The sequence below is a fragment of the Cnephaeus nilssonii genome (genome assembly GCF_951640355.1).
Source record: "Cnephaeus nilssonii genome assembly, chromosome: 16".
NCBI lineage: Eukaryota > Metazoa > Chordata > Mammalia > Chiroptera > Vespertilionidae > Cnephaeus > Cnephaeus nilssonii.
Genome location: NC_137087.1, coordinates 39,302,684 through 39,320,072, shown reverse-complemented (window position 1 = coordinate 39,320,072; position 17,389 = coordinate 39,302,684). Strand labels below are relative to the sequence as shown.

The following is a 17,389-nucleotide window of genomic DNA, read 5'->3' as shown; positions in this document are numbered from 1 at the left end:
TGCCTTTAATATGTGGGTTGCATCACAATATTCTTATATATGATAGTAGTGTCCATTTTTACAACCTATGCACTTGTTGTATCCCAAAGACTTCCTCAGTTTCATGTGAATTAGCTCTCATCTCTGTACTAGTTACTGCCATATCGAATTCAAAAAGCACCACAGCAGTTGGAGTTACTTGAAAGTCTCTATACTTCAAGTTGAATGTGAAACATAGGTTTTTCTAACAGCACATAATGAAGCAGCTTTTTTGACTGTGACTAATTTGTTGATTGTTTTTCAGTATTTATTGAGGACTAGGCTAGGTATTGTGGATTAACACATGGTGTCTGCCCTTCAAAAAAACAACACACCAAACCTATAGTCCAGTTAAGGGAAGAATGTGTACTTAGTGAATAATTAAATATTTGTATTCTCCACAGTATATTACTGGAAATCATACTTTAGAGAGGATAATCTTAAAACAAATTATATTTTCCTATTAGAACATGATGAATAGTAAGAACAAGGGTTAGTGCAAAAAGAAATCAGATACGACTTGCATGTTTTGAGTGTGAATACTAGAGAAATAGGAAATATGGAGGGAGAGTGATCTTTTAAAAAAAATAAGTTTATTCTTTTTTATAGCAGTTTTAAGTTAGCCAAATTGAGGGGAAGATACAGAGATTTCCCATCTACCCTTTGCCCCACACAAGAGGGTATCTTTTTTTGGGGGGGAAGATAATGACTGTGTTTTGGCATACCATGTTTGAGGTGTTGGAGACAGAGTAGTACTTTTGATTTCCTTGGTAGAATGCATTTTCTCATATTTTATTTACCCAAAGACAGTGTTTTATTCGTTTTTCAATTAACCAGCTCCTAGCTCAGTGCCTACCATATATAATAGTTAGTTAGGGTATTTTTAGTGAATTCCAACCTTTGTCCCACACCTCCATTTCCTTCTTTGTTGTTTTTTTCCTTTCATCATTGAGAATTTGGTTAGAGCATTGCATCAGTTAGGATTAGATTCAGCTGAGGAGAACAGCAAGCACTCCCAAAGAACATTGGCATAAATGAACTAGAAGTTCAGTTTAAGTAGATGGCATCGAACCTTGTGTCGTCAGGAAGTTAAGATCCTTTTCTCTTATTGCTTGCATGTGTGAGCTCTTTGTGCTAGAAGGTAGAGTGAGAAGAAGAGGCTCAGCACCAAGCCCTGAGTAACTCCAGTGTTTAATCCAATGTATTAGCAGGAAAATTTATATCTTCAGGAAAGAATGTAAAAACATCGAGACAAAACCTCTAAATCATTCATATGAGGAAATTTGCAGTTGTCGCTTTTAATAACCACTTTTTATCCTCAGAGTGCTAAGCCCAATAAGTAGTTGCTTAATAATTTTTTTGTTGAATAGATTAATGAATGAAAGATAAAGTTTGTAAACTATTATATTACACATTTGACTGTGCTTCAGTAGACATCCCAATATATGTTGGATGGAAAGCAATCCTCACATACTGGTACATGTATGAGTTTAAAAATAAAGTTATTTTGAATTTTTTATTTCTCTTTTCTTGGACTGGGAAGATATTTCCTTTGGGTTTTAATCATAATATTTTGAAATATTTTGTGCCCTTATTTTTACTTAAAATACAAAATTGCCTGCCTTAGCCGGTTTGGTTCAGTGGTTGGAGCATTGGCCAACTGACTGAATGGTCTCGGATTCAGTTCTGGTCAAGGGCATGTACCTGGGTTGCAGGCTCCATCCCCAGGTCAGGGCAGGCAACCAATTGATGTGTCTCTCTCACATCGATGTTTCTCTCTCTCTCTCTCCCCCTTCCTTCCACTCACTCTGAAAATCAATGGAGAAAATATCCTCAGGTGAGGATTAACAAACAACAACAACAAAATTGCCTAATTCAAATAATAGTTGATTTAAAAAAATAACACAACAACCTATGAGAGTAGGATTTTTATAACAAGGAAATAAGACTAGATTGAGAAGTTAAGTTACTTTCCCAAGGTCACAGAACTGTTTAACAAATGGTAGAGCTTGCTTTGGGTCTGCATATTCTGGAACTGAACTTTTAACTATTGTAAAAGTAAACTGAGTAGAAACTACACCATTACTAGAATTATGGTAAATTAGCTTATGAATGTGAAAGATATTAAAAAGCAGTGGAGAAAAATCATTTTTAGTCAAAAAACAAAGTCGTATTTAGGATTCCAAACTGGTACCATTACTCTCTCCTGTTTATGACTATACTGTTGTAGTGGGAAAAGAGCCACATGAGTGAATCGTGTGGTTGTGTTTCAGTAAAACTTTATAAAAATAGGCAGCAGGCCTATGGGCCATAGCGTGCTAACCGGTGGTATAATATATACCAGGTACAATTCTAAATATTTTATATGTATTATTTGAGGTAGATGCTTGTATTACTTCTACTTTACTAATGAGGAAACAGGAACAAGTGTATTAAATAGCTGTTAAGTGGTAGAGCTAAGAAGTAAATCTAAACCGTGTGACGCCAAAGGCTGCACACTTTTGCGCTTCTTTCCTGTCCCATACCCTCGTTTTCTGTCTTCTGTCAGTCATAGGAGATACCGATCTATCTATACACACACACACATAATTAATTTAGGTATCTTTTGGCCTGGCATCTATAACTTTTAAAAGTAAAGAAGATTGTTCCTTAACAGATAAATTGGTAATTGTTCAAATGTATTTTTAATTACCTGGAATCCTATAAGGAGAGAAAAGCTATGATAATGGGAATTAGTTTTATTTTTAGGTTAATAAATGTCATTATGTCAATTGTTGTCTCCAGGTTTAGATTTACATACAATTTAAATAATGTTTAAATTTACTCTGGCATAAATGTAATGTTTTTTCTTGTCAGTTTGGATTTAGGTGGAGAGTAGAAAAAGAAGTAATTTCAGGAAAAGGTAATTCTTTTCTTTAAAATTTTATATTTTAATAGGATAAGGTTATTTTGTTATATTATTGAGTTTAAATCATTGGGTAAGATTATTCCTAATGTATACAGTGAATAATTACCCACAAAAGTAAAATTAAAGAAGGTATACTCATGATGTATATCTAGCAGAGGTCAAAATAATTAATGCTTTAGATTTTTACCTTTAGAATTTTTGCTTTTAGAATATTCAATTGAGGATAAGTAGAAAATGTTTAGAATTAAAAATTTAAATCTAAAGTTAAATATCAACTGGCGAATACTTGACTGTCAAAGTTAATAATCTTTGATTTCTTTCCCCCCCCACCCCCATCTTGGATCATCAGTATTAGTCCTTTTTTGCAGAAGGTTTTAATGTACAATGGATATGATAATGTGGTATTGATTTTAGTGTCAAGTTATTCTAAAATTTAGAGCATTGGATTTGGTTACTTATTCTATCTACTTCATCTCAAAGTGCTAGCATTTTTAAATGTGCTTTTAATGCCATTTTATGCTGATATCTAAAATAAATGCCATTATGTTAATACTTAAAAATATCAATTATAATAATATTATTAAATTTTGAAAAGGATTCACCCAGATGTATGTGTATTTTGGAAAATATATTTATTCTTTTATGGTATTAGTGAGAATATATACTCTTTCAGTATTACCATTTTCCAAAGTATATGATTCCCTAACAGGGACACTAAAACTCTGTCTGTAAATATAAACAGTCTATCTATTGAGCAAAAATTCTGTGACTTATTTTTTTTAATCAATTTTAAAAAATTGATTTTGGAGAAAGAAGTATTGATCTGTTGCCTGCCGCACGCACCCCAACTGGTGATTGAACCCACAACCTCAGTCTGTGCCCTGACTGGGAATCGAACCCACAACCTTTTGGTGCATGGGAAGACACTCCAACCAACTGAGTCACACTGACCATGGCTGTGACTGAATTTTTAAAAATATATATATTTTATTGATTTCAGAGAGGAAGGGAGAGGGAGAGAGAGTTAGAAACATCCTATATAATAAAGAGGTAATATGCAAATTGACCATCACTCCAACACACAAGATGGCCGCCCCCATGTGGTCAAAGATGGCCACCCCCATGTGGACACAAGATGGCCGGCAGGGGAGGGAAGTTGTGGGCGATCAGGCCAGCAGGGGAAGGCAGTTGGGGGGGCGGGGACCAGGCCTGCAAGGGAGGGCAGTTGGGGGCAATCAGGCCTGCAAGGGAGGACAGTTGGGAGGAACCCAGGCCTTCAGGGGAGGGCAGTTAGAGGCGACCAGGCTGGCAGGGGAGGGCAGTTGGGGGCGACCAGGACTGCAGGGGAGGGCAGTTAGGGGTGACCAGGCCAGCAGGGGAGGGCAGTTAGGGGCGACCAGGCTGGCAAGGGAGGGGAGTTACGGGTGACCGGGCCTGCAGGGGAGGGCAGTTAGGGGCAACCAGGCTGGCAAGGGAGGGCAGTTAAGGTGACCAGGCCATCAGGGGAGGGCAGTTGGGGCAATCAGGCTTGCAGGGGAGCAGTTAGGCATCGATCTGGCTGGCATGGGAGTGGTTAGGGGGTAATCAGGCTGGCAGGCAGAAGCAGTTAGGGGCAATCAGGCAGGCAGGCAGGCAGGCGAACAGTTGGGAGCCAGCAGTCCTGGATTGTGAGAGGGATCCCAGATTGGAGAGGGTGCAGGCTGGGCTGAGGGATACCCCTCCCCCCCCCCCCCCCCCGTGCACAAATTTCGTGCACTGGGCCTCTAGTCAATTATAAGAGAGAATCATTGATCAGCTGCCTCCTGCACTCCCCGTACTGGGGATTGAGCCCACAACCCAAGCATGTGCCCTTGACTGGAATTGAACCCGGGACCCTTCAGTCCCCAGGCCAATAATGCTCTATCCACTGAGTCAAACCAACTAGGACTGATTTTTTTTTTTTTAAACAGTTCTTTCATCTTTTAAAATTGATACTTGTATACACATTTGTTGAACGTATTATAATTATTGTGGTCAGTTTATTAATGCTGCTTTGTAGAACTAAAAATTTATGTATGTTAAGAGTAAATTTCAGCAGTAATACCAGATTAGATAGAATATCGTCACACCTATCATAGTTAATAATTCCTTCCTTTTTTGCAGGCCAGTTTTTCTGTGGAAATAAATACTGTGATAAAAAAGACAACTTAAAGAGTTGGGAAGTTAATTTTGGTTATATTGAGCATGGTGAAAAGAGAAATGCACTTGTTAAATTAAGTAAGTTGACTAGATTCATTTCTTCAAAGTTTATCTAATAATTTAGATTTTAAAATGTATGGACTAATTTAAGACTCAATTCAAAATTTTAATGTTTCTTCCTGTAAGTGCCCTTTTTCTCAGAGCTTCCCAAAGTCACAAACAGTGTTTGAGCCAAACATTTTAGTATTCTCAGCAATCTGGTGACATTTAGGTGAAACAGTTCTAATGTTAAATGTAATGCCATTGGTAAAGTGAAGACCTCTTCTCATTAACTTGAGAACGTCACCAATGCAGAGTGAAATGTATAGTATCAGGAAAGGCACTGTACAATCTCGCATTAGCTGGTAGCTATTGTTGTGGTGGGGATAATAATAAATACACTCTTTGTGTCAATAAAGAAAAAGTTTTAGGAAGGCATAATTGTTCTTGATATCAGTCTTAAAAGCTTAGGGTTACATCCCAGAATATAGTAGTTTCTCTTAATATGCATGTTTTAGAATCTGTTATTCTTTGTTTTTACCCCTAAGCTAGTATTATGTCAGCTTCTCTTCACCATATTCACAGCCTTCTCTAGGACCTAAATAAATGTACCCTCAGAGTGTTCTGCTTATTCCAGAAAGAAGTCATAAATTTCCCTGTATGCTACTTAAGACACACCAGTACAGACTGGTTTCTGAGTTCCTCCTAGAAGTGCTTGCTCATGAGGAAAAGTCAACTAGTGTGAACTGAGATTAAGACAAAAGTTGTAGAACTTTTTGAACAGCCCTCTTCCATTTGAAAACTCCTGGAGTGCTTCACTATTATTATTATCAGGTATCTTTGATGTGAGATACACATTAATGCTGCCTATTGCTTTTAGAATAAATTGAGGGCACATTTTTCTAAAGTAATGTTAGAATTTCAATTCCTCAAGCATTCTAATATTATTCTTATTTTATATATATATATATATATATATATATATATATATATATAAATAAAATATGGAAAGAATTGTATTGCTTTTTCAGCTTTGTTTCCTCTCATCGTAAAAGAATATAAGGGAAAATGAGAATTATAATACTAAAGGTGCAGTTATTCACATTCAGCAGTGTGACTTTTTTCCTTTTTTTTTTTTAGGATTATGCCAAGAATGTTCCTTTAAATTAAATTTTCATCACAGGTAATTTATCTTTTAAAATGCTATTTTTAAGGGTTAGTAGTCTTGGACATAGTCACTTATCTGCACTGAATATTTAAATGTAGATTTGAAGGGTTGATGGTTTAATTAGTTGATTATATAGAATATCGGCATCACTTTATGGCCACATACACGAGAGAACTGGAATGGAAATTCATGGTGCCTTAATCTAGCCAACCAGTTTTAAATGTGAAGGCTTGTATAGGATGGTAGATAAATCCTAGAACTTTTAGTTTGGAGTCAATGTTCAGATACCATGATATTCTTAGAAACTGTATTATAAAACAGATCTTCATAATGTGATTCTTTATGTCTCATTTAAACAGTGTTTTAATTGGAGTTTGTCATTCATAGCAAAGGATTATAAACTTCTATGTTAAAATCAGGTTTCTACCGAATGAACTAGAATGTGTCTGCATATTGAGTAGGTGAGGGTTATCAGTATTCTGCAAAGTGCAGTAGATATAAGATTATGGGCTTTGAAATCAGACCCCTATGTATTCCTCTCAGCTACTCCACTTATTAGTCATCTTCATGAGCACTTAACCTCTGTGAGACTAAATTTTATCATCTCTAAAAATTAGGGTACTAAGGTTATTATGGTGATTACATGGAAGTGCCTGGTATATGGTAAGTTAAACATAGTGGAGTCCCTAGCATTGAAGATGTTCAGACAAAATCAGTGTGACCTCTCAGGGTTGTGGTGGTCAGGTTTCATGTTCTGAATAACAATTGAAAGTCTAAGAGTAAGATTCTACAGCTTTATAAAATAGCAAAGTTAGTATATTAATTTTAAAATCAGCTATATTATAAATGTGCCCTATCTAGTATTTTAGCGATTAAATATTAAAAATAAATATTACATAATATATATATTTTTATTTTTAAAATTAGCAGAATTTTTTGTTTACTTGACTAGCCTAAACCAGTGGTTGGAAAACTCATTAGTCAACAGAGCCAAATATCAGCAGTACAATGATTGAAATTTCTTTTGAGAGCCAAAATTTTTAAACTTAAACTTCTTCTAACACCACTTCTTCAAAATAGACTCGCCCAGGCCGTGGTATTTTGTGGAAGAGCCACCCTCAAGAGGCCAAAGAGCCGCATGTGGCTCGCGAGCCACAGTTTGCCGACCACGGGCCTAAACCATTATTTTCCCTCTGTATCAATGATACTGAACAATATCAAAGACTTTTATTTGACCTTAACTTTCAAGCTTTGTTTCAAACTTGCAATGATTCTTATGAGAAGTAAAAAATGATTATTGTCTTAAATAGTATTATACAACATTTGACATACAAACCTTAATTTTTGCAAAGTCTAATAAGTTTCTTAAAAGTAATGCTCTCTGCTGTCTCTTCATCTTCCTTTCTCTGTCTGAGTTTCAGCATTCTCACCTTTTCCTATTAAATATTTCTTTCTTCACCAATTAAAATCAATTGCTTGACAACCATGGTATCTATAACCTTGTATACCTGACCCAGAAGAAATAAAGCTACAGTAGTAAAAGGATAAATGGTCTAAAGTAGACATATGAGTTAACAATACGTCCTTTCACCCTCATTCTATAATAGTTTTACTAAAGGGTGTGGCAAAAGTAGGTTTACAGTTGTGAGTACGTGAAACAGTTTATTCTTATATATTTACTAGAGGCCCGGTGCACGAAATTCGTGCATGGGGCGGGGGGGAGGTATGTGTGTCCCTCAGCCCAGCCTGCACCCTCTCCAATATGAGACCCCTCGAGGGATGTCTGACTGCCCTTTTAGGCCAGATCCCAGAGAGCAGTCGGACATTGCTCACACAATCCAGGACTGCTGGCTTCCAACTGCTTGACTGCCTGCCTGACTGATTGCCCCTAACCGTTTCTGCCTGCCAGCCTGATCACCCCCTAAGCACTCCCCTGCCAGCCTGATCGACACCTAATTGCTCCCCTGCTGGCTCGATTGCCCCTAACTGCCCTACCCTGCCAGCCTGGTCACCCCTAACTGCCCTCCCTTGCTGGCCTGGTCACCCCTAATTGTCCTGCCCTGCAGGCCTGGTCACCCCCAACTGCTCTCCCCTGCAGGCCTAGTACCCCCAATACCCTCCCCTGCAGGCCTGATCACCCCCAACTTCCCTCCCCTGCAGGCCATGTCCCTCCCAACTGCCCTCCCCTGCAGGCCTGATCACTCCAACTGCCCTCCCTTGCAGGCCTGGTCCCTCCCAACTGTCCTCCCCTGCTGGCCTGATCACCCACAACTGCCCTGCCCTGCCAGCCATCTTGTGGCAGTCATCTTGTGTCCACATGGGGGCGGCCATCTTTGAACACATGGGGGTGGCCATCTTGTGTATTGGAGTGATGGTCAATTTGCATATTACCTCTTTATTATATAGGATTGTTGCATTATTTTCCATATGAACAACTGTAAAGCTACTTTTGCCCAACTCTGTATATTCGTTAATTCTCAAGAGAATTTTCTATTTATTGGTCGTGTAGAACTGTCACCAGTGGATTCTTTTTGTTGTATTTGTTTTTCAAAGTGTAGGTAGATAATGAATTATTTGAAGGGAAATGAGATTTGTTTTGTAATTTTCTTTTAAGTAGCTAAATAGAATATAAAAAGAAGGAAATCAGTGAAAGTATGATTTATATTTACTAGATTTGTATATAGAACTTAAAAACAATAATTTTTGTCTCAGAATTTTCAGGCATTATTATCTTACAGAATTGTCCTAAATAATATACTAACCTAAAATATTTATAGTCTCATTTAAGGAAGTACTTTACTGATTTTTTTTTCCTCATTGGTTTTAATTTTTGTAAAGGTCAATTGAAAAAAGTTAACTTTAATTTTATATTGTTCAACATAAAGGAGAAAAGAAGTTAAGTCCAAAAAAAGGAAGGACAGAATCAAAAAAGATTGTGAAGAGTCACCACATAAAAAATCCAGATTATCTCCTGAAGAAGGGACCTCTAAGAAAAAGGACAAAGGTAAAGGGGAATTAGGATACTATATCTACTCACATTTCTGAAAATGAAGTGTGTCTTCCATATGTTTCAAATGTAGAATGTAATTGGTGAATACGTTTAGAATTCTCTTTTATAGTTGTTGAAAGGAATCTGATTGGAGAATTTAGATATGAATTTATAGTAATAGGAGTTTCAAGAACAAGATTGGTTTTGATTCATTTTTTGGCAGATGGTATAATATTTTGCAAAAAGCCTTCTAATTTCTGGATTTGTCATTTAAAGTCTTGTTACCTTGAGCAAGTTACTGAACTTCTTGAGTTTTACTTTTCTTATGTAAGTAGGGGTGTTGTTACTATCTAGCCTCTGTACAGCTTGAGCTTATTGTGGAGAATCAAGTAATCTGAAAGGCACTTTTAACACTTTAAAACAGCAGTCGCCAACCTTTCGGGTCTGCGGACCACCGGTTGGCAACCGCTGCTTTAGGATAATACATAATCTATAAGTCAGTATAAAATTATAACACTGATTTCAATTATGGTCTGATTTTCTCACTAGCTTATGACCTTCTTGAAATGATAGAGATTGATATAATGTGTCATCAGAATCTAGCATGGTGCTGTGCACATACACTGAGTAAATAATTATTAAATTCAAATTCATCAATTCTTCCTCTGCAATTCTTAGGCTTTCTAAGCCTTCATTTCTTAATGTGTAAAATGGTCATGATAATAATAGTATCTAGCTCAAAGAATTGTTCAGAAGTTGAAATGAGATAATACATGTAAGCAGTTTGCTTGGTACTTGCCACATAATTAGCTATTATGAAGGTTACTGCTAATTGCTTTTTCAGTCCCTAATAGAATCAGATTGGCTACAACTTAGAGTGATTCAGACTTAAATTAGGTAGATAATGGTAGATTGAATTAGATTCAGTCCAATGTTAATAAATACTTGAACAGGAGAGGGCTCCCTTGCTTCAGCTGTGAAGATCTTTAGCTAGGTTACATTCTTACATGCATTTTTTCCCCCTTCTGCTTGCATATTATGCTATATTTAAGCATCTAGTGTTACCCCGTTTAGGCTTGATAAAATTGATAGATTGAAATGAAAATACTATTATTCTATTGTTTGTTGAGAAATGGTATTCAAACCAGAATGCCTTTTTGTCTCTATCTTAATCATTAACTCTAAAATAAATTTTAATTAATAAATGTGAAAATAGCATTTGAGCTTTTAAAAAAATTTATATACTCTTATGTTCTAGTAAAATATTTGAAAATTTTGTTGCATTCGTTATTGTATTATATAATATTGTTGCATTCATATCATAGTATGATACCATGTTAATCACTGCATATTCCAAATTAAAGAAGAACTAACCCCTTGTAAAAATTTATTCATTACCTTCAAAACAGATAATTAGGTAACTGGATACATGGATCGGGGATGGGTTGCACCATGCATGTGGTCTTCCTTATAAATATTTTTTCTTCAGTGTTCCATATTTCAGTAGATGGTAGACATCTCTGTTAACCCAAATAATATCAGAAACCTAGGCATTATCCTTGATGCTAACTTTTTTTTTTCTTTTCATTATTTATGTTTAACTAGTCACCAAATTCTATCAACTTTACCCCCAGGGTATATATTTCTCAAATTCTCTCTACCCTAGTTCAAACTACCATGTTTTCTCATCTAGGCTTACTGGTTTCTTTACTGTTTTGACTTCCCACCTTCTCTCCTCTTAATCTGTTTGCCATAATGCAGTGATATCCTCTTGTTCTTGGATAACAACCAAAATCCTGGACAAAGCCCAAAGGCTCTAAGTAATCCTATATAATAAAAGCCTACTATGCTAAGTGTCCGGTCGCCCAGTCGTCCGTTCAGCCAATCAAAGCATAATATGCTAATGATATGCTAAGGACGCTCAACCCCTCACTATGATGTGCACTCACCACCAGGGGGCAGACAGTCAATTGGTTGACCAGTTGCTATGACATGCACTGACCACCAGGGGGCAGACAGTTGACCGGTCAACCAGTCACTATGATGTGCACTGACCACCAGGGGGCAGACGCTCCGACCTATAGGTTAGCTTGCTGCTGGGGTCTGGCTGATCGGAACTGAGCAAAAAGGGCTGGACACGCCCTGGAGCCCACCTGCGGTCCCTCCCCGGCTGGCCAACTTCACGCGTCCCTCCCCGGCCCTGATCATGCACCAGTGGGGTCCCTCGGCCTGGCCTGTGCCCTCTCACAATCCAGGACCCCTTGGGGGATGTCCGAGAGCCAGTTTCGGCCCGATCCCACAGGCCAGGCCGAGGGACCCCACTGATGTACGAATTTGTGCATCAGGCCTCTAGTCTTGTGTACAAGGCTTGTTTCTCACCACTCTCTACCTCACTTTCATACTTTACTCATAGAGCCTTTTCGTTTCTGGAAATTCCAAACTTTTTTAAATGTAGGGACTACATAAACACTATTTCCTCTCTTCCTAAAACTCCCAGTCCCATCCTAACTCATCCTTCAGGTCTAAGCTTAAATGTCACTTCCTCAGGGATCATTTCCTGACTCCATCCCTAATCATGGACCTGAATTAGAACTCCCATTTATAATGATATCACAGCCCCAGAACTTTTCCTTCATTACACATATGACAATTGCATAAAAGCCCAAAGAGAGCAGGAATTCTGTCTGCTGTTCATTGCTATATCCCCAGCACCCATTAGCACATGCTAGGCATAAAGAATGGGAAAATGAAAGATTTTGAACATTGTTTCAGGCAAGTTCAGGGAAAGAAAACCAAACAGAGTGGAACTGAATTATCTTTTCTTATTTTTTTAGAGTATCTTTGATAGCAGAGAGTACAAGAGATAGTTCTTTTTTTTTTTTTTTCCAGCTTAGGTGATATAAAGTAGAAAATGACTTTTTAGCAAACTTAATAGGAAAACCATGTAGAACTCTTTAATATCTTCTTATTGGAACGCTCTGGAACTAGATTGATCTTGATGTGATACTCTCTTGTTAGACCACCTTAATTTGGCCCAAACTTAAATAGCAATTAATAAATGCTTAATATCACAGCTGCATTTAGACTGTTGACACTCCTTCTCAAAACAATCTACTTTTTGATTTCCTTCCTGTCTTCCTGGCCTCTCCTCATCTTTTTTTACTACCGTTCCTCCTTGGTCTTACCCTTAGATATTGGAGTTGCTCAGGCTGTTATAGAACTTCCTTCTCTCTCTCTGATCTTCCTGTACGATCCCATCTATTCCCATAGCTCAGGTTACTGTTACATAAGTGGATGTTTAGATGAATGGATAGATGAATAATTGGATGGCTAGGTGGCTGGGTGAATGGAGAGGATGTGTAAGAAAGACAGATCAATAGCTTGACTTTGAGGACCAGTCTGCTTTGGCAGGTATGAGCAGAACTTAGGTAGACTGACTTGACAGAAACTTCAGGATCTTCCCCTCCCACCACCACCCCATTCCCAAGCTCAGTTCCTTGGAAAGGCCTTTTCTGACACCCTTCACCCCACTCTTCAGGTAAGGTTAAGTCCCTGTTACACATTTCAGTAGACTCTTTTGGAAGAATTCTCTGGATAACCATTGTAGAACTGAATATTTTAGTTTTATGACATAATTGTACATGTGATTTTTCAATTACTGAGAATTCTCACCTGTATAGGATCTTTGGAAAAGTATTTTGAAAAATAAGTATTTATTTGTACAGGTTTCAGATATTCAACATCTGTATAAAGTAGTGGTTCTATTGTAGTGACTCTATGGGGTTGGGTTTGTTTTTTGTTGTTTTTTTTGTTGTTGTTTTTTTTTTTTTAGTAACATGAGATTTTTTTACAGGTATTCATTATTTTTTAAGCTTTGTGCTAGGTATTCCAGTCCATATGAAGGCATAAACTGTCCCTGCAAAGAACCTAACATTTTAATTAGGGAGATAAGTCTAAGGAACATCAAATATTGGAAGACGGTGAACCGTTTTTCTGTAAGACTATAACGTAAAGACCGTTGGGAAGAATTCTGGTTACAGCTATGACTGTTGCACTACTGCAAGAGGATTCTTATCAAAATGATGCTGTTTCCTTTTCAGGACATTCATCCTCAAAGAAATCAGAAGATTCTGTAAACCGTAAGTATTAAGTATCTGTTTATTTAATAAAAATATGTAAATTCAAGTTATTTGCAATTTGGGTTTCCCATGAATTATGACTTGCTCTAATGTAAATGTTTGTTTTTGTACTATGTGAGAAAATCATAGAAAAAGACCAGATGTGTATGATTTCTTCCTCAATTAAGAACACTTAAAAGTTTCTTAAGTATTAGGAGAGCATTAATTTTTTTTTCTGTGGATACAATAGATATACATTTAAATTTTACATTATGGATTATGAAGGAAGAGAAACGGAGGGATGGGGTTGGAGGTGGATTAAGATTTAAGAAATGTTGCTTATGTTGCACAGGACTGAGTTATCTCTGTCATTTGGTAATTTTGATTGATCAAATGAAGTTTGTGATTTGTGCATGGAAAACATGGTTGTTAGTTTTTTAGTAAGTCCTATGGTTTTCACAAGATTGGATCAAACCAAATTTATGGAATATTTGCTACAAATTTTATTATTTTTTCCCTGCAACATTCCAAAAAGTATTCACAATGACTTACAAAAATATATACAATAAGATTTTTTTAAATTTATATTTATTGTTGAAAGTGTTAGATGTTCCCATTTTTTCCCCCCATTGACCCTCTCCCCCCAACTTTCACCCCCTCCCCAGGCCTTCACCACACTATTGTCTGTGTCCATGGGTAATGCATATATGTATATAAGTTGATCTCTTCTCACCCCCTGCTTCTCTTCTCTCTTGAGAAAGTTCACTCTGTTGCTTGCTTCCATGTCTCTGGGTCTGTTTAGTTTGTCAATTTATTTTGTTCATTAGATTCCACATTTAAGTGAGATCATGTGATATTTGTCTTCGACTGGCTTATTTTGCTTAGCATAATACTCTCCAGGTCCATCCATATTGTTTCAAAGGGTAGAAGGTCCTTATTTTTTATAGCTGCATAATATTCCAGTGTGTATATGTGCCACAACTTTCCACAGCTTTTTTAAAGGTGACATCAGAAAAATGGAAAAATAAGATAGAATAGCAAAATAAAGCTAAAGTTAAAGAGAACAGAATCTCCTGTGAGTTCATAAAAGGGGACATCCATTTATGATATAAAGACAGTATCCTTGTATCTCAACTAATACAGTGTTGAATTTCTTAAAGACTTTGCAGTAGGCTTAGGACCTGACAATATAGTGTAAATCAATAGCATGTCTAATCAATTTTTTAATATCTGGACTTATTTTATAAAAGTTCAGAAATTTAAGATTTCTAGGCTCATTTGGAAATGTATAAACAAATTTTAATTTTTTTCTGATTTTAAAGTAATATGTGTTTACTGTGGCAAATGCAGGAAAAATTTTAGTAATTACTCCAAATTCCACCATTCAAATGTAAACATTATTAGCATTTTAGTATAATTCTTTTTGTTAAGTATGTAATTCTTGGGTAGTTATGTTTTTAAACTGCTGGGCTCTGATGCTTTTTTTCCCCCCCATGGATTATTTTAGAAAGAGGAAGTGGGGAGGGAAGGAAGGAAAGAGAGAAACAGCCATGTGAGAGAGAAATATCCATCAGCCACCTCTTGAAACTTGGGTATTTGCCCTAACCAGGAATAAAACCTGCCACCTCCTGGTGTATGGGACAACGCTCCAACCAACTGAGCCACACCATCTAGGGATAGTATAATTCTTAAGGAGAATTTTTACTAGTAAGTGTTTAATATTCAAATTTTGCACTGAGAAAAATAGCAAAATAGGAATTTAGTTTAAGAGATTGAGTGTTAAAAATTTAATGAAAAGGGGATTATCAGTGGAGGCATTCCTAAATTACACCAATTTTGTTTTCAGTATATTGGAAGTGTTTAAATAACTAACATTTTCTTCCTCCCCATGTGAATACAAATTTATCAACAGTTCCTTCTAAATTGGGTAAAGTATAGTGACAGTTTCTAGAACATAGTCAGGCATGAGACTCAGACATGCTATCTGGGATGATGTAGAAAATATGTATGTTTTTTAAAAACACACAGATTAAAATGGAAATTTTTATTTTGATTTTTATCCATCTCCAAAAGTGCATTGCAGTGAAAAGTGAGAAGGCCTATTTAATAAAGAAAAAACATTGTTCTTTTCCAATCCCAATTTTTCATTATTAAAAGGTCTTGACTTATTTTCATTCTTTCATTTACTCTTCCTTTTCCCTCCCACTGTTCTCTCTCTAGCACTCTTGACCCTCCCCCATCTCCCAGAAATAGCCTTAAGTTTCTTTATCTCTCAACTAGGTCAAACTTATAGTAGTAGTAGAGAGAATATTGTGAAGAATCTGTAGCTTAGTTTGGTTCTTGAAGAAACAGATTATCCACCTCAAGGTGACCTGGCTATCCATTTGGTAACCAGAAAGCCATTTACCACATTGAGTAGGAGACATGTACCTCATTATGTATGGTATGCCAAACTCAGATGTCTTCTCATGTGGTCAGTGATCCATCTTAGATGGTCTTGGCAACTTCAGAACTCAAGTTTGAAATTCATTTACATTTGGATAATATTCATTTACTCTTTTACCCCCATTTGACATAGGGATTATTAAAACCAAATCCATGAAGAAAAAACCAATTTCTGTGGGTGAAAAGAATTTTAACTTGCATTTGTTGATTGTCTACTTTGTCAGCTACAATGGCAAGTGGTTTAGTTGTGTTATCTCATTTAATATTAATAATGGGCATTAATATCCTATTTTGCAGACTAGAGAACTGAAACCCAGAGAATTTACAGGCATATCTCAGAAATATTGCATGTTTGGTTTCAGAGTACCACAGTAAAGCAAATATTGCAATAAAGCAAGTTGTAATCTTTTTGCTGGTTGGAGGGTGTTGCCTTCAGTTTGTAAAATAATGCAACATCTGTGAAGCACAATAAAGCAGAGCACAATAAAATGAGGTATGCCTGTATATAAATCACCTATGATCAGGTAGTTGGGATTAAACACAGGTTTACAAGTTTTTATCATTAATAACTTTTATCAGTGAGTCAAATGCAAGTCCACTCTGTCCATTTTGGCAGATACATTATGCACATCCACATTAAGTGATAACGCTCTGTCTGTGTCTCAATCCTATCTGTACAAATGGGTATAAAGAGACTTTGTTGGATTATTATCAGTTTAATGAGATAAAATATGGGTAAATCATGTGTCTGATACAAATTAAGTCCTTGATAACCTGTAGCTATAATTGTTGTTATAACAAGAGAAAAAAAAACTGCACATTAAACAGATTCTGTAGTCTCTAAAATTGGTCAGATCAAAAGGAAGTCTGTAAAGTCTGATCTACTGATTTGTTGTCAGAATTGGAGGCTTGCCACTTCTGCTGTAGGCCAAGGTACTTAGGTATCATATAATATCCAGAAAAATCAAGATGATAGACCTGCTTTTATTATTCAAAGCATACAGGGAAAATTGTATGCAGTTTGCATCACATTTAAAGGAAACATTGAAAACTTAAAACTTGTCAACAGTGTTGACACAAATTGAAATTGTGTCTTTGGAAGGTTGAAGGAACTGTGGATGTTTAGCTTGGAGAAATATGAAGAGATTGGAGGGAAGGGGTAAGGAGGTAGATAGGGAAACTAGATGTTTGCAAGACCACTACTATGTGGGAGACTTATTTTTGATGTGTTGGGGAGAGGGGAGAATTACCTCCCCTTCCCCCCCCCCCCCCCGCCCACATCCCCATATCCTTCCTAAGTTCTTAATGGCTGGAGTAACAGTAAAATTGACATAAGATTAGAATATATGCACATAGGAGGTCATAATATGATGTTCAGATTATAAAATGAAGCTCAAAGAAATGATCAAACCAGGTACCTTTTATGAGTTTTAGACAAAGAAACAATAAATTTGTAAAGAAATTGACAGGACAAAAGGGAAAAAAAAGTACTCATTAGAAGGTTTGGGTAGTCATTAATGAGGAAT

General features: G+C 36.6%; 1 protein-coding gene across 5 annotated transcripts in view; it reads left to right on the top strand.

Moving 5' to 3' along the window:
• The window catches only part of LOC307112730 (protein FRA10AC1), a 509,765-nt gene that overhangs the window by 487,358 nt on the left and 5,018 nt on the right, over positions 1-17,389 (top strand). For all 5 annotated transcript variants that reach the window (XM_079793657.1, XM_079793660.1, XM_079793659.1 and 2 more), the window contains 5 exons: positions 2,875-2,920; positions 5,069-5,182; positions 6,284-6,326; positions 9,197-9,315; positions 13,401-13,439. In XM_079793657.1, the coding sequence (XP_079649783.1) occupies positions 2,875-2,920; positions 5,069-5,182; positions 6,284-6,326; positions 9,197-9,315; positions 13,401-13,439 (361 nt within the window). The remainder of the gene's footprint in view (positions 1-2,874; positions 2,921-5,068; positions 5,183-6,283; positions 6,327-9,196; positions 9,316-13,400; positions 13,440-17,389) is intronic.